The sequence below is a fragment of the Martes martes genome (assembly GCF_963455335.1).
Source record: "Martes martes genome assembly, chromosome: 2".
NCBI classification, from domain to species: Eukaryota; Metazoa; Chordata; class Mammalia; order Carnivora; family Mustelidae; genus Martes; species Martes martes.
In genome coordinates this window covers 145,154,250-145,174,772 of record NC_137889.1, presented here as the reverse complement: position 1 = coordinate 145,174,772, position 20,523 = coordinate 145,154,250, and the positions used below count along the sequence as shown (strand labels likewise).

Below are 20,523 nucleotides of genomic sequence, written 5' to 3'. Positions count from 1 at the left end.
CACCCCAGCATGCTTTTAGAGGCTTCTTTTTTTTTTTTTTTTTGTCAGAGAGAGTGAGCACAGGCAGACAGAGTGGCAGGCAGAGGCAGAGGGAGAAGCAGGCTCCCTGCTGAGCAAGGAGCCCGATGTGGGACTCGATTCCAGGACGCTGGGACCATGACCTGAGCGGAAGGCAGCCACTTAACCAACTGAGCCACCCAGGCGTCCCGCTTTTAGAGGCTTCTAAAGGTCAGGTATCAGTAAAGGTTAACGAACTTCTGCTGCTCACCACAACCTACAGGAGAAAGGCAAACCTCCGACTAGCTACTTCATTTATGAAGTGTATAAAAGGAAAAAAAAAAAAAACCCTAAAGAGAAGGTACATTCTGCCGACGTACAAATCATTCAAGGGACAGAACTATGCGTATTTTTTCTCCAGCAAAGAAATGCGGGTCCTGTTACATTATTTGGGGGAACATGGGATCATTACTTTCATTAATAAAATTCTGTACAAACTGAAGAGAAACTGAGATTTTATGAAACTTCTGCCATCATCTGGCTGTAGGAGAAGGGAGTATGGTCTAACGATCCTTCACTTCCATGGGCTGGCTTCTCCACCTCAGCCTTCCTCGTGCGGAGGGTCCCCAAGGCGCTGTCCTTGCCTTGCTCCTTCTCCCCGGGACGCACTGTTTCAAACATCAACAGTAGGATGTCTCCCACATTCACATCTCTAGCCTCAGCCTCGACTCCTACTGCCCACCAGACACTTCCCATGGATGTCCCAGAGGGTGTCTAAAACGAAATTCGGCATCCCCTGCCCTGCCCAGCCTGCTCTCCCTTCTGACTGCTGGCATCGTTTCCCCAAGTAGGAAAGCTCCAGGCTCCTCCTCCCAGTCCAGTCCAGTCCCCCAGCACCTTTCTCATTCCTGCCTCCACAGCTGTGCCCGGACGCACCCCTCGTCGCCTCCTGACTCACTGGAATCCACACCACAGTCGCTCCCCAGCCACCCTCCATACTCAAGTCTTCGGCTGCCACGTCTGCAGGGCCTGGGGACCACGGAGCACCTACTCAGAGGGTGCACTCTGGAACACCGGAGAATCTAGAGGAAGGCAGGGGCCTGGCAAAGCCACTTGAAGTTGTTGACTTAGTCCCTTAACTCAGAATTACTTTTGCCTATAAAGAACAAAGATAGCTCTGCTTGGAATTCCAAAGCAAATACCACAGGCTCCGAGGGAACACCCCAAAGCAAGTCCTAGGAAAGTCATAGCCAGTAGTACTATCACTAGGATCAGTTCTATGCTTCTAAGCTGACAGTTTTAAAGAGGAAACCACTTGTGCTTCTAAGCTGACAATTTTAAAGAGGAAACCACTTGTCTGGGAGGGAGGGGTGGTAAATGTTTATGAAACCAGATTGTGTATAAAATATATATGAAACGGGGCATTTGGGTGGCTCAGTGGGTTAAAGCCTCTGCCTTCGGCTCGGGTCATGATCCCAGGGTCCTGGGATCGAGCCCCACATCGGGCTCTGTGCTCCACGGGGAGCCTGCCCACACCCCCCAACCCGGTCTGCCTCTCTGCTTACGTGTGATCTTTGTCTGTCAAATAAATAAATAAAATCTTAAAAAAAAATACATATGAAACTCCACTGAGCTCCAGCTGCCATGTGCGTCACCCTCACTCAGTACTCTCTGAACACGTGCAGCGGTGACCTGAGAGCCTGCACACAGGCCAGTCTCTTCTACCCTGCACAGCAGACAGCTGCCCTGCCGGAAAAGTAGGGGAACTCGTGAGCACTTGCTGCATGCCTGGCACCATGACGCACAACCCTCCCAGGCAGCTCACTCAGTCATCAGCCCCACCATGGGTCAGTCCTTTATTCAGGCTTAGAGAAGAAAAAGCAAGTCTGGAGAGCAAGAAGATTCTGAGCCAGTGCTCTGCCCTGGCAGCTGATATCCTAGGGAGTGGACCCGCGCACTGGGCCACCCTCACGGGGCCCAGGCTGCAGACCCGCGTGTGTACCACCGCTCAGTGGAGCCTGAGAGGACGACTCCTCTGCCAGGCTGCCTGTGTCAGCTTGCCACACAAGAGAACATATGTAAAAGGCTCGGCATATAGGGGGCATTCATAAGTACACATAATAGCAGTATTAACTTAGAGTTAGAACGTTCTAGTAATGCTTACTGATGATCCTACTCATCAAAAGCACTCATCATTAGAACACTGTTCTAGGCTCTAGGAACATGGCCATGAAAGCAGACAAGATCCTACTCTCGAGGCCCTTGTATTCTAGTGGAGGGATGAGGGAATAAAATGGGGTACAGGGACAGAGGGGCTGGGGGCCACTGCAGGTTGGATGGTTGGGAAGGCCTGAGGATCTAAGAGTTGAGACCTGCAAGCTATGAAGACAACAGTGAGGAGAACGAGCCTGGCAACACAGACGCCTCAGTCCACAAGGCTCAAGGCTGGGATGAGACCGGATCCCTCTCTTACTTGACACAGCTTTGCCTCAGAACTCTACTCCCTCTCTCTTCTGGAAAAGGAGAAAGGTTAGAAATCTGGGGATGGGGGCACCTGGGTGGCTCAGTGGGTTAAGCTGCTGCCTTCGGCTCAGGTCATGATCTCAGGGTCCTGGGATTGAGCCCCCGCATCGGGCTCCTTGCTCAGTGGGGAGCCTGCTTCCTCCTCTCTCTCTGCCTGCCTCTCTGCCTGCTTGTGCTCTCTGTCTCTCTCTCTCTCTCTCTGTCAAATAAATAAATAAATAAAATCTTTAAAAAAAAAAAAAAAGAAATCTGGGGATGGAGGGTTAGTAAGCTCTTCCACTTATTACCAGGACCTTGGGCCAGACACTACTGCTTTTTGCCCAAGTGAACAGGAGACGCTGCTGCATCCCCCCGAGTGTGACTAATGACAGGGTCACAGAGATGATGATACCAGTGAAGTTCCGTCACCCCCAACCGCTGCACAAGTTAAGGTGTTGTCATTTGTCAGGTAGAGTCACTCAAAGTGTGCCTGTGGGAGCTGGGTTCCCAGCTCCGTAGGTGGAGGACAGTGTCACACCAGGACCACTCTAGGGAACACTGCTCCCTGCCCCAGGAAGACGGGTCCATTCAGCTTGGTCATGCCAACGTCTGCACGAAGTGTACACAGACACTGCTGTAAATGAGCCGGCAGGGGCCTGTGCCAGACCTATCAGTTTCCTTTTGAAACTCACCCAGAGAGGACAGCCTACAACTGGCAACGAGACCTTGGCGGTTCCAGTGTTGCTCTTCATTTATCAGTTATCACTTCTGCTTTCTCCACATTAGCACAACACTGGCAATGCAAACAATTTCAAAGCACCCCAGCAGTAATTATAAAAGACCCATTTAGTCTGGAGAACTCTTTTACTGCAGCTGAAAGTAAATCTAATATTAGTAAAATTATTCCAAGGCAATTTCTTCTTTAATTATGCTACTGCAAATTTAAAACTTATGAAAGTGTATTAAGAATCAGGAAATCAGGTGGAAAAGTTGTATCTAAAATATTTATTTATAACTTTGAAAACCTGATATGACAGTCAAAGCAAGGGAATTTAGGATGACCTCCTAACTAATACCAGTTAGCAACACCTGACTGGGCAGAAAAACCTTACCATTTGTATTTCTTCTGGGGATAATTCATCGTCACCTTTGCCTTCTCCCCAGGTGCCCAGCTCAGGTTGTGATTCAGCTGGAACCTTTTCTGTTAAAAGAAGAAGAAGAGGAATGAGGAGGAGGAGGAGGAAGAAGGAGGAGAAAAGCAGAAGGCAAAACAATTCATTTTAGAAGAGGCCGGCTTGGGATGCAGGCACATTGTGAACATGGGATGGAACAGGATCCTATAGCTTGTTCCACACCCGGTTCCTGAGGCACCACACCATGGTTCCCCTGCCACGCTTTGAAGTGTGTGTGCATGTGCATGTGTGCACGTGTATGGGGGGAGAAGGTGCCTCACACAGTGTCAGTGCCACGGTGAACTCAGCGAGGTTGCAAACCAAAGGGACAGTCTCCAGAACCAGTTTTTTTTTTTTTTTTTGAGTGAATTTTTACCACAAAACACACACACACACTCACACGCTGCCTCTGCTTTCTAAATACTGCCAAATATATGGGTTTTCTCACTCTCGAAGATAGAGGAAATGACATACCGCTCCCTAACCCTATTCCTCTCCCAGAAGTAACCAGTGTCAGCACTCTGAGGCGGCCTCACAGACTGGACCTGGCGTGTTCACATACACACAGGGATGCAAGTCCCTGTCTCCCCCACACTTCAGTCTGGAAATAACATGGGGTTTTGGGTAGGAGGGGCTTTCTGTCTAGCACACTGTTCTGAAACAGTGCTGCTGTTTCTGACTTCCCCCTATCTCAGGAGACTATCCTACCTCAGTCACCTAGATCTGGTTTCCTCTTTCAAAGTGCCACGCAGCAGTCTGCTGTAAGGACATGAGGCTCCTTGCAGAGCTGCACTGCTGCGGAGGAACCTCGGTTACCTGGATTTCCCGCTGCCATAATGGCACCGTGTGCCCGTCCATCCTTTGAGCCTCTCTGGTGTACTCCAGGATAGATGTTGAGCACCAACTGCTAACTGGAGGTGTAGGAACGTTCCAGAGAACTTTTTGACCGCAATCACACAAACGGGGGATGGAGGCGTTCTGAAGTGAACCAACTGCTCAGGCTCAGGCTCCTAGGAAGGGCTGTACCACCCAGGACCATGCTAGAGAGGCCTGCCCCGCTTGAAGGGGGCTGCGGAGGGAACAGGGGAGTGGATGGAAGGGATCTGCCCCTGGTAGACTCTATAACGGGGTCTCTCTTCCTAAAGACTGACGTTGCGTCTGGTGTCTCTGTGCTGCCTCTAGGCTTGTTGGGGGCTGCCAAGTACCGCTTCTTTTTCTTTTCTTCCTCAACCTCAGGAAATTTCCCAGAGCTGAGCTCAGCCCCATGAGATGGGCACCAGTCCAGAGTTTCTGTTTTGAGACTGATAAGGGAACAGAACGTATGACAGCACCGATTCAGAGAAAACAGTTTAGGCCAACCCCATATACAAGGTATCACTCCAGACACATCATCACAAAAAACCTCCACGTCATCTAGAACATGGCATAAGTTTAGAATAAATGGCTGTTTTTGCTAGACCTATATTTATAAAAGACATGTTTATATCTAACTTACATATAATAAATATACATGCAAATATAATAAACATATAACTGATATATAAAAGAGAGACTGAAGGCACCTGTAGGAACTGGGGGGGCTGTGTATCTGAGAGAAATTTTCAGGCAGCAAACTGCACTTCGAACTCCCCCCACCTCCACCTCTAGAGCCCTCTGTTTCCTACGTGACCTCATTATGGTATCCACGTCAAGCTTTTACTCTGATGTCATGGGTAAGAACGCCAAAATTAGAAACACAGGAACATCATTCACATCAGCTCCAAGGATAAATGGATTCTGAGCTGGAACGCACAGTTTGGTAAGAGGATGTGTGCTCTGCAGGCTGCTGACCTCAGAGCCGTTGGGAGCCACCCCGGCCTGCCACTGCAACAATCAGTGGGGAACACAGCACTCTTCCCGCCACCCTTACACAGCCCTTCTGCGGCCCAGCACCAGCCCCCATGTGCAGGCCCTCTGCCTGGCCAGGCCCCACCTGCCTGCCCGCTGGAGGCCTCACACTCCTGCCCTTTCCATGCACCATACTGCCAACGTCCCATTCCACTCCATGCTTTCTGGCCTCTGCGTATTTACACACGCTGTTCCCTCTGTCTAGAATCATTTCCATTTTAGGTCCAGACTCAATTCTTAGAGCATTTCCTCCTGAACCCCCTCTGGGTGAACTCTGTTCTTCCCACTAGTGCCCTCTTAGGGCACTGCTCACGTTCTCGAGGGCTGGAATCTTGTCCTTCCCATCAATTGTGAGCTCTCTGAGGGCAGGAACCATGGCTCACTGGAGAAGTGTAGGAAGTATTCACAAATAACCAGACCCATCTTAATGCTAGGGGAAACCAGTGTAAGGAAACAAACTGTAGACGGGAACAGGAAGGGGGCGCCTCGGCGGCTCAGTCGGTTTGAGCATCTGACTCTTGATTTCAGCTCATCATGATTTCAGGGTCACAAGATCAAGTCCCTGTTGGGCTCCGCTCTCAGTGGGGAGTCTGTTTCAGATTCTCTTTCTCTCTGTTCCTCCCCTACTCCCAGGTCGATTGCTCTGAAATAAATAAAATCTTAAAAAACTAAAAACAGGTCCATGCAGACCTCGTGCTGGCATAGTAAGAATATGAAAGAAGGCAGCCTAACATCTGACGAGGACAGAAGGGCTGCATGACCCTGTGGATACTATACTATACTATAGCTGCTTGATACCGCAGATTACATGAAAAGTAACCAAGCCAGTGGCTTTTTTTTAAAAAAATATTATTTATTTATTTATTTGACACAGAGAGAGAGAACAAGCAGGCAGAGAGGCAGGCAGAGAGAGAGGAGGAAGCAGGTTCCCTGCTGAGCAGAGAGCCCGATGTGGGGCTCGATCCCAGGACCCTAAGATGATGACCTGAGCCGAAGGCAGAGGCTTTTTTTTTTTTTTAATACTTTATTTATTTATTTGACAGACAGAGATCACAAGTAGGCAGAGAGGCAGGCATAGAGAGAGGGGGAAGCAGGCTCCCTGCTGAGCAGAGAGCCCAATGCGGGGCTTGATCCCAGGACTCTGAGATCATGACCTGAGCTGAAGGCAGAGGCTTAACCCACTGAGCCACCCAGGTGTCCCCAAACTAGTGGCTTTTTAAAAAAAACAGGAGTGTGGCAAGCTATGCCCAAAACTATACCACCTAGTCCTCTCCTGAACTATTTTTTGTCAAAGTTATAGCTCATGTTTCAAAAGAGAAATAAAAAATAGAACAGCTAAGCTGAAGGATTCCACATAGCCCAGACTTAAGTCCTTCTGCAAATTGTAGACAGGCTTAGCACAATGTCAATGGGCAGATGCGTAAGCCCGCAGGGGGAGCAGCTAGGGCTGGGGGAACGAGACTGACCAGCCAGCATCAAGGTCGGGATGGATGAAATGTCAAAGGCCCCCAGACAACAGGGGAGCAGCTCAGAGGTGGGTGCAGGCTTCTCCCCTCCCTCACGAACTCCCAGGTGAGCACACACAGGCCTGGGGCTCTGCATGGCCCAGCCCCACGACTCCCAAGTGTCTCCAGCCCTGAGGCCTCCCCTGAGCTCTAGGCTCACTGTTTCCACCTGAAAATCCATCAGATGTCCCAGGCCTAGCATGCGCAGATGAGAATTCTGGTGCTGCCCCGCCTGCTCCTCCCAGCCCTGCTGCCAGACTCTGCTTCCTCCTGCCCTCCTCCCGGCTGTCCATCGGGCTGCTGGAGCCCCAAGCCCTGGTGCTCCGTCCCTCTGCCCCTCACATCTCCCATCCCACCTACTCACTCATCTGCAGCTCCAAAGTATGGCTGGAGTTGGGAGCGATTCTCTTGACCACCACCTCCATCGCCACTGCTGCCTGATGTGTGACACTGTCACCCGGCGCCCAGACGGCAACAGATCCGGACGAGCCCCCTGCTGCCACTTCTTCCTCACACGGCTCCATCCCATGCAGCAGTCGGAGAGGCTCAGACTACAGTCTGATCGCCTGAACGCCTCCAGGGGCTTCTGGCCACACACAGAATCAAAGGCAAACCTTGACCACAGCCCGTACGGCCTGCAGGCTCAGGCCTTGGGCTCCGTACTGTCTGTCCCTGTGCCGTCCTCACTAGGGCCTCCACCTGCAGAGTGTGCACACGCATTTCCATGTGCCAAGCTCATTTCTCCCCACACCTCTTCGCTGGCTGGGTCCTCTGCCTGGAGAAATTTTACCTTTGCCACATCTCCTGTTGCATCGTGCTTCACTTTCTTGCACTTCACAGACACTGAGTTTTGTCAAAGTGAAGGTCTGTGGTAATCCTGAGTCAAGCAAGTCTACGGGCGCCATTTTTCCAACAGCATTTGCTCACTTCATGTCTGTGGGTCGATGAGTGTGGGGTATACTGCCATTTAAATAACATAAATTCTTCTAATCCACAAACTTGGGATGCTTTTCCATTTATTTGGGTCATCTTTACTTTCTTTCAACAGTATTTTGTAATTTTCAAAATACAAGTTTTATAGTTTTATACTTTGGTTGAACTTATTCCCCAAGTACTTTATTCTTTTCGGTGCTCTAAGGGAATAGTTGCTTTTTAAGTTCTACAGCTCTACAAACCAACCTAAGAAAGGTGATTTGTGGAACACCGACTGCACAGGTCAGACGCTGCCAGGCCCTTCATACGCGAGCCCACGTGATACTCACAACAAACCACGGCCACATGGTGCCACAAGAAAGCTCAGGCTGAGGGTTTACATAACTTGTCCAGGGTCACAGCTCAGGACAGAGGCCAGGCTGTGTCAGGTCAGTCTGACCCCAAAGTCGCTTCCGTGACCCCCTGCTGCAGCCCTGTTTCTGCTCTTCCCTTACAGACCCACAAACAGGAAACAGATGAAGGTGGGATACACAATGGTAATAGCTTTCTTTTGGGAAAAAAACCAACAAAATGAACTATTTAAAAATCTGTTATATTACAAGAATCTGTACAGACAGGAAATTGTGTACATTTTTAATATTCAGATTTTACTAGGCCTTGGGATTCCATGTAACTAAGGGAAAGAGGACTATATAACAAGCATAACTGAATGACCTGAAGGAAAGGGTGGTCTGTGCAGTTGCGGGGACAGTGAGGCTGAGCCAGCAGAAGCAGGCAGGTGCCAGGGTACAGGGGAAAAGGCAGGAGAGGACTGGCCACAGGGCATCTCAGAGACATCCCAGGACCAAGAGATTGTGGGGGTGGCGGGGAGTGTCTCCAGATGCAAGGAGAGCAGTAAGAAAAGGCAACACCAATGACAACTTCCTACCCTCCCCAGGCCCCTAAAAAATCGGTATCATCAACCCTATTTTAAAAATGGGGGAACTGGTGCTCAGAAGTGCCAGGAGGTGTTAAAGTTGGGACCATGACAGCCTCAGAAGAGACACTCTTCATACCATCCCGTCTCCTATGCGGGGCTCCTGAGCTAAACTGGAGAGTTTGCCCTTAGTATCTGGAGTTCTGGCTGTGTCAGGAGAGAACCTCATGATTATAAAACAACAAGTACTGACTTTAAGATGAAAATATAAACCGTGAGGAAGAGGGTTCTTTCAACCTGACGGGCTATTTCCAATTGCCCAGAGGCATGAGGTTCCTTCTACATCAGGAAACACTTCCACAGTAACTGAAAGCAACCGGCGCTCCCAACCACCTTCCTGCTGCCTCTCGTGGTTTTCAGTCATGGATTGTTTCAAAGATTTATTAAGTGCCTCCTGTATCAGGCGTTGTTGTGGGTGCCAGTGTTAGAGCAGTGAAAAAACACAGAAATTTCCTGTCCTCATGGAACCTACATTTTAGTAGGAGAGACAGATCATAAAGAACATAAATGAGTAAAACAAACAGGATGGTGGTACATGCCAGGGAGAAGTGCTGGGAGGCTTCAGACCTTCATCCTCCCTTTACTCACCCTCATTCCGGGGGGATCCTAGCCTGTCACAGGGGATCGATGCATCGATGCTGCCTACGGACCTGCCCCCTGACCTCCAGACTCATAAGCCCAACTCCCTACTCAACATCTCCGCCAGGCATCTCAAAATTAACATGCCTGACCCCTAGTTCCTGATCAAACCAATCTCCCGCATCGCAGTGAAGGCCAGCAAGCTTCACCCTTGTCCAAACCACCACAACCTTCCTCGACCCCTCCTCCTTGCCTGTCCATATACAGAAGCGAATGCTGTGGCTCTACTTCAAGACGTATCCAGAATTCCAGCACTTTCCCCCGCTCCCCTGCTACCATGCGTGTCGTGCTTGTCTCTGGGGGACTTCGGCAGCCTCTTCACTGTCCCTATTTCTCTTCTTCAACAGAGCCACCTCTGGGGCCCCATTCAAACACAGTGGCTATGACGGTGATGGCCTCCCCATGGCTTCCCACCTCCTTCAGAATAAAAGCCGCAGTCCTCAAGCAGCCTAGTGCCCTGGCCTGTCCTTGCTTGCTGTCCCTCTGCCTCGCTCTCCAGCTTCAGGCTGCTCATTCACCCTGCCAGGCGTGCCCTCTTCTTGGGGACTCTGCACGTGCTTTCTCCAGCCTGTGACGCTCTTGCTCAGAGAGACATAGGCCTCACTCCTCGTTGCCCTTGGGTCTCTACTGAACTATCAAGCTCTCCAACCTCTCAGATGGGCCTAATCTCTCCTATGACCGGGACCCTCTATTGCACAGTACGTACAATGACGGTACACCACACTGGTGTGATTATGCCATTAACTTGTTTCCTGCTGGACTGTAAGCACAGGGGCCTTATTTTCTACTCAAGACTATCCCCAGCACCCAGCACAGTGGCCGGCACAGCCATACTCGTGTGGGCTCTGGGCTCAGCAAGGGCAGACAGCTCTTCACCAGAGAGCTGGCCTCAGCTGGGTCCCAAGGATCTGTACAGGCTTCTCCCCACTCTCATCAACCCTAACAGGATTTCTCGAATGAATGAGTGATGGAATGAGTGTGCTGTGTCTAGCATGAGTAAATTTAGACATGCTATCACCATATGCTGTCTCATGAAAAGCTGGGCCCCCTTAGTTCATGAGTGATGCTGGGGTTTTTCTTCATTAGGGACCAGTGGAGATAGGTCATGTGCAAGGCCTCCGGCCTATGGGATCAAGACAGCAGCCAGAGAGGACAGGCTCGGGGTCTATATAGAGTAACCCAGGTGCTGCCCCTTTCTTGGTTTTGACTTTGGACAGGTTATATAATCTCTTCAAAGCTCAATTTCCCCACACATAAAATGACGACAGCACTACCTCAAAAGACCCAATGAGACTCAATCTGTTGATGGCCCAGCATGAGCCTAGCACAGTGGAGGGCTTACTGGATGCTGGTCTCCCCACCGCTCCCCACGGACACTGTTTCCAACCACAGAAAGCGCTGCTGGCATCTTTCAGGTAATCATTCCCACACTGCATTCTGAATTCCTTCTCTTATACAACACAGGGAGAAAATCAGATGGAGAGGCAGTACAGATCTATGTACCAATCCTGAGTCCACCATTTATGAGTTTTTAAGTTTGCCAGCCTCTCCCAGCCTCTCAGAAGGCTCACCTCAAAAACCGGTCCACACAACCCATCCCAGAGGGCTGCTCTAAGGATGGCGGTGGTGTCTGGAAGGATTCAGGGCGGTGCTCGGCGTCTGGGAGATGCACCGGAAATGAAAGCCACTGTGATTAACATGGACGAGGGGACTGAGGAAGACGGCCGGCCCTTGGGGCCTCAGCATGCCATCATCCTGAGATTCATACAAAGCAAAATCCCACCCCTGCTACGCTTGAGATACAGCAAACTAGGCACATGCTGCCTACACAGGGTGGCCACGCGGGGTCAGTGCTAAGAGGATGCTGAGATCACGAGACAGGGCACTACATGGGGTAAGGGAGGCAGTGTGCCACCTTTCCTGGGGCTGGCAGGCAAGATTCCTTGAGCAGAGCGCTCTTACATTCCTCCTGGTTCAGAGTCCCCAGCCCCCACCTGGTGATGCACCACAAGTCAGGCCCTCTCCCTGGACTCTGCTGGTTCTGGGGTGACTGGAGGAACCATCCTGCCTGGCACCAACAGGCATGAGCTCCTAGTGGGATGGAAAAAAACACTGTCCTTCTGTGTTTCCTTTGCTTTATGCAAGTACAAGCACCACGAGGTGTCTGGGACAGTGTTCCTTTCTCTGCTTTGTATTTTTGCCAACACGTCATAAGGAAGAGATGCGAGGCAAGACTTGGGTTTCAATTCATACCTGGGTATTCTTCAGTAGCAGGTTTTTCTTCAGACTCTCGTGAAGGATGCTGTGAACCTTTCTCAGAAGACGTGGATTCTCTTGTCTTTGTATTTGGCTCTGGTTCCAGCTTAGATCTAAACAGATAAACGGCAATCATATAATTTGCTGACACAAGATTCTGCTCTGACAACAGAAGGAGTCACGTGTGACCTCTGCACATGTGTCCTGTGCCCTCTGTCGGAGAGCAGGGTTGCTAAGTAGCAGCCATCCCAACACACCTCCTGTGGGGCACTTACTAAAAGGGACTGGGGCCACCGCCTGCAGGGGGAGGCTGGGCACCCCCACGGAAGCTCACGGGGGGAAGAATGCAGTCAGTAGGTGCTGAAGGCAAGAACGCACGAACCCACCCCGCATACAGACACCACACTCAACACGTGTGTGGTGAAGCCTGACTGCTCAACAAATCCAGGACGCGGGCTGTTTCACACCAGTGCAAAAGTGTTGCTAAATACACACACGCCCACACATCATGTAGTATATGTAAGTAGTATCTTAAATAAATTCACTACAAAAACTCAAGCGACTTGTCTCAGGAACCAAGGCCTCTGCACTCCTTCTATGCCTGTCCTATTTTCTACCTTCAGGGTGAGCCTTAATCTCACCGCACTCAAAGAGGCCTACCCTGACTGTCCCATCTCAAGCAGGCTCCCCCATGTCCCACTGTGCCACAGCCCTTGTCTTCTTCACTGGCAGGCAGCATCTGGGATGACCTCGCTAGTTCCCTTGTTTATGGCCTGCCTCGCTCCACTGGAGGGCACGCTCTCAGAGCAGGGTCCTGGGCTGTCGGCCATGGTCACCGCGTAGCCCCAGGTCCCAGACGGGTGCCTGGCATTCAGTGTTTAATAATTACAGGTTGAATGAATGGATATCTTCTGACGGTCAGTAATTAGCAAGAGAAAAAACCTGTTGATTATGAAACAACAAGCCTTGTAACAGATTTCCTGGGACCCACACAGCACTATAGAAATTATGGGTAGATTGCTAAAAAGATCTATGGTGAATTCCATATTACTAGCCAAGAAGACTACACATACAAGGAACAATGTAAATACATGTAAAGATGATCTTGTTAATGCCAGCTAACATTCACGGAGGGCTTATTATGTATTGGGCATTTTTCTAAGCACACTATATGGATAATTTTTTTTTAATGTCATACATCCCTATAGGGTAGGTAATGATACTACTGACCTTCTTCCAGAGGAGGAACCGAGGTATATGGAAGTGAGGAAACTCGCCCAGGTCAACCATTTCGTAAATGGCTGGGCTGGGATGTGACTTAAGGAACTGCGTCAGAGGCTGCTCGTAACAGCTGCTCCGTGGACAGCAGAGTCTACCCACCATGTTCCATGAATAGGGGCTTCTGGTAGAATGAATCTGAGAAAACCGAGTCAAAGCTAGATGGGGACTTTACAAAATTTTAGAGCCCTTAATAATGCTAAACTATATTTTGAATTTCCAAAAAGGATGTCTTTCCCAAATAACCTGACTGCAGAGACCATTTTCATGGGGCTTTTGGAAAAAGACTAGTGTGCTAATAAGAAAGGCTGTTTAGGAAATGCTCTCCTACATTCCAAAAAAAAATTTCCAAAGTAACTAACATCAACCTCCCTAAGCATCCAGCGATGGTGGCTGGGAAACAAGTCAGTCTAAAGCTTAGTGCCTCAAAACAGCAATCATCATTTACCATCCATCAGTGTTTCTGGGGCCAGAAATTTGGGAGTGGCTTGGCCGGGCAGTTCTGACTCTGGGTCCTTCCTAAGGGTGCAGCCTGATGCCAGCTTGCCACATGCCAGCCCGATGTGAGGGGGAGGATTCCCTACCAAGAAGGCTCCTTCACGTGGCTGCCAAGCAAGTGACAGCGGAGAGCTTTATTCTCTCACCAGGGGTCCATGGGAGCGTCACTGTATCCCCAGAGCAAGCAGTCTCTGAGACTGTGGCAGAAACGTAGGCACCTTTTATAACAGCCTAGAAGTCATACGCTGTTATTTCTGCCCAGCTGTCATTTCTGCCCGACGCCATGGCCCAGGCAGTTACAATGGTCCCCTCAGGCTCAAGGGGAGGGGACACAGACCTCACACCTCCCTCCCAGTGGAGCAGTGACAAAACTGATTTTAATAAGACCACGTGGGATGGGATATGTTTAGATGCAGCCATCTTTGGAAAATACATCTGCTACTCCAAGTATCACAAATACAGAGATATAGTTATAAGGACATTGATCACAGCACTATTTATGATGATAAAACAATGACTTAAATTGTTCACCAAAAAGTGCCAGGTTGACAGGGAGAAGATTCAGGGAAAGAGAAAACCCCATTTGCAATAGCCAAAACAAAAGATAAAAGACTAGCAAGGACAACAAACATCACAGTATAGATTTAACAAGAAAAGCCCAAACCCATGTGTGAAAAGCTAAAAGATGTTCTTGAAAGATACAAAAATATCCTGTAACAAATGGAAAGAGATATATTCTTAGACGGGAAAAAGAAATATAAAGAGGTCAGTTCTTGCGGAATTTAAGAAACACAACAGATGAAAATGGAGGGGGGGAGGTAAACCATAAAACAGACTCTCAACAACAGAGGACAAACTGAGGGTTGCTGGAGGGGAGGTGGGTGGAGGATGGGCTAAACGGGGGAATGGGGACTGAGGAGGGCACTTGTGGTGACTACCAGGTGCTATCCGGATGTGATGAATCACTCACTTCTACTCCTGAAAGTCCAGGAGAAACCTAGATGCAGCTTCCGGTTGTCTTCTCCCGCTGAAATACAACAGACGGCACCTAATTCTCCCAGCAACGGGAATGAATGCACATACAGAGTACTGTCCACACGGAAAGCCCCCTGGGGCCTTGGCATATGGCCTTTTCACTGGGAGTCAGTCATGCAGCTGGGAGCATCCAAGTAGCTAGCCTTAGTTACTCAGTCTTCAGTTCCTCCAGAGGTCAAATGCAAAGTGTCTGGTCCAAGGCCCCTCTCATAAATCACACTGTTGGCATAAACTCTCTGGTGTGACGGTCCGAGGCTCCAGGTGTGCAAACACAATACACCCTCTTATCGCGCAGGATATGCCAAGAGCTTGGAGGTTATCTTCCAAACACTGGCCCACGGCCAGTTTCTTCACAAGGTGCAGAGTTGGGACATCCTAATGCTATGGAGTAAACCTCTGCACAACTTCTAGTCCAAGTTTGCTAGAAGTTTTCATCATGAAGGCTTTATGATAATTTTGGTGTGTACTCTTGAGAAAGAAGTAACATTTTGCCAGCAGAAAGGGTATGGTAGGCCCAGGGAAGCTAGGAATGGGGCCACTGAGTCACAGGATGGTCTCTGCACTCTGGAGAAGTATTGGCTATTTTAATAAAGAATTATTTTATACTCTCACAAGCCACGGATGAGAGTTCCAGTTATGGCACACCTGTCCCCCAATATCTGTCATTTTTATTTGAGCCATTCTAATAAATGTGAGATGGTATCTTGTTGGTTTTTTGTTTTGTTGTGAAACAATCACATGCAGAAAGTTTTTCAGTACAATCTGAAGAACCCTTTCTCCTGAGCCACCAAGAGCAACCTGCCAACCTGTCCCTTTCACCCCTGAGTATGTTAGGGATTTCCTGAAAACGAGAGCATTCTTTGATACAACCAGAATACAACATAAGAATCACGAATCTTCATGTCGCTACACTACTTCCAGCCTTTCCCTGGACCCCATTCTATTCTGCCTATTTGTCACAATGATTCCCTTCCTGACAGAAGGGAGATCCAGTTCAGAATCACACACAGCATCTGGTTGGCATTTGTCTTCAGGCTCCTTTGGTTTAAACACTCCTGTTCTCTCTCCCCAAGTTTCATGACCTTGATACATGATGATGTGTCAGTTAACCTGTAAGACATCCCCTAATCTGAGTGTGTCTGACCTTCCTCATGGCTAGATTCAAGTTACGCATCTTTGGCATAAAAGGTGATATTCTAGTTACGTTCTTTCTCAGTGCATTCCATCAGGCTGCCCATGGTTTCACTTTGAGCACCTGACTGAGGTGGTGGCTGCCAGGCTTCTGCACTGTGAGGTTATGCTTTCCCCCTTTGTGGTTAAGAAGTTGGGGGGACGGAGCACTTAAATACTATACTCTTTCCCTCTTTGTAGTTAAGAAGTTATGGGGGAGGGAGAGCTTTGATACTATGTAATTATCAATTTCAAACCCTCAAAGTACTCACTTCTATACTCCTATGTAGATGGACTCATGATGTCCTATTTTATTCAGTGGGTTATCATCTGCTACTTTTACTTGATGCTCAAACTGTCTCTAATTTGGCCAGCGGAAACCCCTTCAAACTGGCTTGGTCCTCCTTCCATGTTCCCATCATCTTTTGAGCCCTTTCTTGCTGTCTGCTGCAACAAAATGTTCCAGGTTCATGTTCTACTTTCCCTGCCCCCGCCCCAGACTGAGCCGTTTCCACAAGGAGCCCTGGTTCCTGGAAGCTGAACCAGCTACACAGAAGCCAAGATCTGAGTGCTAAGCAGGCTTATGGCTACTGCGGTGTCCCTGCTTCCAGGCCTATTTGCATACCCACACATACATACTCATTTACAACCATATTTACTTCTATTTCCACCTATGCAAACTGCACAGGAGTACACCCTGGTACCTTTCCTTCCAACCCAACATCGCAGGGTTCATTCTGGCTTCTTCCCTTTCATTTCCCCAACTGTGTGAAACCTGGCTTCCATCATCCTTATATATTTACTTATTTGACAGGTACCCCTACATAACCAACCTGTCATCTCCACTGCCACTCTTCCCCCCACAGGGGCACGTCCCTCTCCTTACTCTGGCTGTGACCAGCCTTGGAAGACTGTGCCCCCCCCCCCCACCCCTGCACTCACTCACCCAGCTTTGCCTCACTCTACAGGGGCAGGACTCAATTGTTTAGGAAGAAGGGCTTAATTGACTTTTAAATAAAGGACTCCTGTAATGTCTATAATCCTTTGTGTCGAGAGTATGCTAATGTGCCAGTTTTTAATTTAAAATGAATAAAAGACTGCAATGCAGTAGACAAAGTAGAGAGCATTTTTTTTTCCTAAGTGATAAAAACAGATCTCATTATACACAGAATGTCTACTGCAATCCTCAGGGAAATTACAAATTAACTAGTTGAAGGCACTTTGAAAAAAGCAATTTTTAAAAAGTCATCAGAAAGATCAGTTTATGCCCCATGATTTATTTAAATTGATTTCTCTAACTGAAGGCTGAGCATTTCATAGCTGCAGTCAACACGGTTTCCACCTGGCCAACATCTGTTTCCAGGTCCCTTATTTGAGAACCCTGGGATTCTATTTAAAATTTGAGAAGAGTAGAAAGAGACAGAAATCAGGCTTTTCAGTTTTGAAACAAGAAGGTATGTGGAGGAAATTCTTTGCCTTATACACAAGTTAAAAGAAAAGTGATTAATATTCCAGAGTTAAGTGCGGCTCTTACACTTCTTTTCTGCTCCCCATCAAGGCTCTCGGTAGAAAGAAGATATTTTTGGTACAGAATATTAGATACCATCATTCCAGAAGTGGCTTTCTGACTCAGGTACCCACCCCAGCACAGGCACTGTGCACACACAGAACAGGAAATGCCTCCCAGTGCCAGGAGTAAGCCGTCCTCACACCCACATGGGTGTTTACTGGGCATCCAGCCCCAACTGCACAAAGTGTGGTCCATAGACCTGTGCCAGACAACGAACTGTTTGTTACTGGTCGGCTGTGAGACATGCACAAAAACCAAGAGCAAGAAACATTTATAGCAATTTGTCACTGCCACAAAATCAGAAGCACGTCCACTAAACAGGGTACAGAGTTTAGATGGGACTCTGGTGGTGGGGTCGGCCGCAGCATCGGCTGTGAACCTGACCTGTGCCGGGGAGTGTGCATCTGTGTACGATGGACAACAGACAACACACGACAAAAAAAGCAGTCCCTCACCTTGAAGGTCTGTTGTGAGCCAGGGGTCAGCACACTTTTTCTGGAAAGGGCCAGATGGTAAATATTTTAGGCTTTGGAGAACATAGATGACCTCCATCTTGTATTCTTGGTTCCCTTTTTTGTTTTACAAACCTTTAAAAATGGAACAACAATGTTCAGCTCGAGGGCTGTACCATCACAAGAAAAGGCTGGACTTGGCCCAGAGGCCATGGTGTGCTGATCCCCAGTTTCAGAGAGTGAGTGCAACCCAATCATGGGTCAGGAAACAGAGCACACACTTTCAGCTCTTGGATAAGTAAGGATCTAATGTCTAACATGGTGACTATAGTTCTAACACTGTATTGTACAACTGAAACTTGCTAAGAGTAGAACTTAAACAATCTCACCCCCCCAAAAGAAGACAGACAGACAAATATGTGAGGTGACAGGTCTGCCCCTGGACGAGACGAGCAGGAGCCATTCCACAATGTGCCCGTGTATCTAATCACCAAAGTGCATACTGTCAGCATCTTACGAGGTCACGTCACTTACACTTTGGTAAATCTGACATTTTTACAAGGGACAAAATCACTGCTATGGACCTCGTATCACATGGCATCACTTAGAGTTTTCCTTCATCTTTGTCATCATCATCCCTATCCCTCCCCCATTACTGGGAAAATTTACTGAGCTCTTGCAGGATCCTGGGTTAGGGGCCAGATTTTAAGACATAAAAGGCACAAGGCTGCCCTTGCCAAGCTTCCAATCTAGTTGAGACGAGGGAACTGAATCATAAATAATAATACGAGTACACTCTGTAAGGATCAGGTAAGCAGGGGAGGGTATGAGTCACAAGAGCACCAGTGCCTTTCTTCAAAAAGGAGGAGGAAAAAAGGAATGTAGTGAAATTTTGATCCTTCGTACCAACTTAAGAGAGTAAATAATAAACATAAGGTCAAGCACTCAGCCACGGGATCAGGCAGTATTTCCTGAAGTGTGCTTGCCCGTGATTCAGGAGTGAAGGACTCCACAGCGAGCAGGGCTTAGGAAAACATAATCAAGGCACACGGCAACATACACTCAGTGTTCCTCAGGCTCGTTTGACCAAGAAACTATCTTTAGAGTAACACTTACTTAGGTCACCAGAATCCCCTCAGGTACCTTAGGAAACTCTCACATTACCCTTCATTAGAATTAACAGTAGGGGGGCGCCTGGGTGGTTCAGTGGGTTAAGCCTCTGCTTTCGGCTCAGGTCATGATTCCAGGGTCCTGGGATCGAGCCCCGCGTCGGGCTCTCTGCTCATCGGGGAGCCTGCTTCCCTTCCCTCTCTCTGACTGCCTCTCTGCCTACTTGTGATCTCTGTCTGTCAAATAAATAAATAAAATAAAATAAAAAGAATTAACAGTAGGATCTGCTAATATTCTGGAAATTAACTTTGAGCTACATGGGTAAATGCAGAAGGTGCCTCACCCTTCCTCCGTAATGTTTCGTATCACCCAATGTGAGAAGAAACCACTGTCTTTCAGGCAGTGGGTTTGAGCCTTCTCAAATCTCCCTTGAGACAGGAGAAAATAGCCAAAAGTTCCCACTCTAAGGATATCCTAATACTAGTGAAGGTAAAGTGTTCAAATCTGGGCCCAAACCAGCTCACTTTAAAGCCAGGTCATGGGTAGACACAGGATCAGAAAATCCACCCCTGGGTAAGAAAGAAACAGAATTTACAGAGACAGGCCTAACAGTGTAAGTTTGAATCTGTTCCGGGGCTCCTATCTAGCCTACTGTGCCTCCAGAGACAATCCTCTGAACTCGCAGAAATGAACATCGGAGGTTTGTTCTGGTTTCTAGACAGCCACCTTAAACCTCTTCCCCAAGGAAAAGCCAGTAATACAGGACCTGATTACTTTCTGAAAAGCGGAAAAGTTTCTGATTAATTCAGATGGCTTTTAGAGTATATTCCCGGGAAGGCATGTGATAGTTAAATTATAACCAAAATATTAGTGCTTTAAGATGGTTAGGAGGATAAAGGGCATATTTCAAACCCTTTTTGGGAAGACAAGGCCACTTGTACCGATGTTGTATCCAACAGTGGCCCACAACCTTTTCAACTTATAAGCTCTGACTGTGTAGACCTGAGGAGCCAGGCATGAGTGACCATGCCTCACTCCTTCCCTCACTCAAGAACCATTAATTGAGCACCTACTTTGTGGCAGCCTCTGATCAAGGTGCTGGGACCCAGAGATGGAAGACACAGTGTCTCTGCCTTCAAAGGGCTCAAGGTCTTAGTGCAGGAGAAAGAAGAGACACGAGACCACAGTGAAAGTTCTCACTAGCAATCAGGTCCAGCTGAAGACAACCAGCAGCAGGTGCCACTGCCACCTCGGAGAGCACAGCTGCTGGGGAATGGGAGAAAAAAGTCACACTTGACAATGGCGCTACCCTTCTAAGAAAACACACAGAGAGAGAGAACAGCAGAAAGATCAGCTGAGACCACTTCTGGCTTAATGAGCAAAACATTTCACCCATTTTGGGATAAGCACCCTTTGCTATGAGAGACCAGCATGTTATCACCACTGTATGAAAATGAACACCAGCAGAGAGTATCTTTCTCCCTACACTATGAAAGATTTCAAATAAACAGTCTGACAGTTCCCTCTCTACCAAATATGCTTT

At 48.4% G+C, this 20,523-nt stretch overlaps 1 protein-coding gene across 1 annotated transcript in view; it reads right to left on the bottom strand.

Annotated features, from left to right (window-relative positions):
• The window catches only part of STX18 (syntaxin 18), a 117,541-nt gene that overhangs the window by 11,169 nt on the left and 85,849 nt on the right, over positions 1 to 20,523 (bottom strand). The window contains exons 6-7 of the mRNA XM_080797107.1: positions 11,865 to 11,980; positions 3,612 to 3,700 (exon numbers count right to left, since the gene is read on the bottom strand). Of these exons, the coding sequence (XP_080653233.1) occupies positions 3,612 to 3,700; positions 11,865 to 11,980 (205 nt within the window). The remainder of the gene's footprint in view (positions 1 to 3,611; positions 3,701 to 11,864; positions 11,981 to 20,523) is intronic.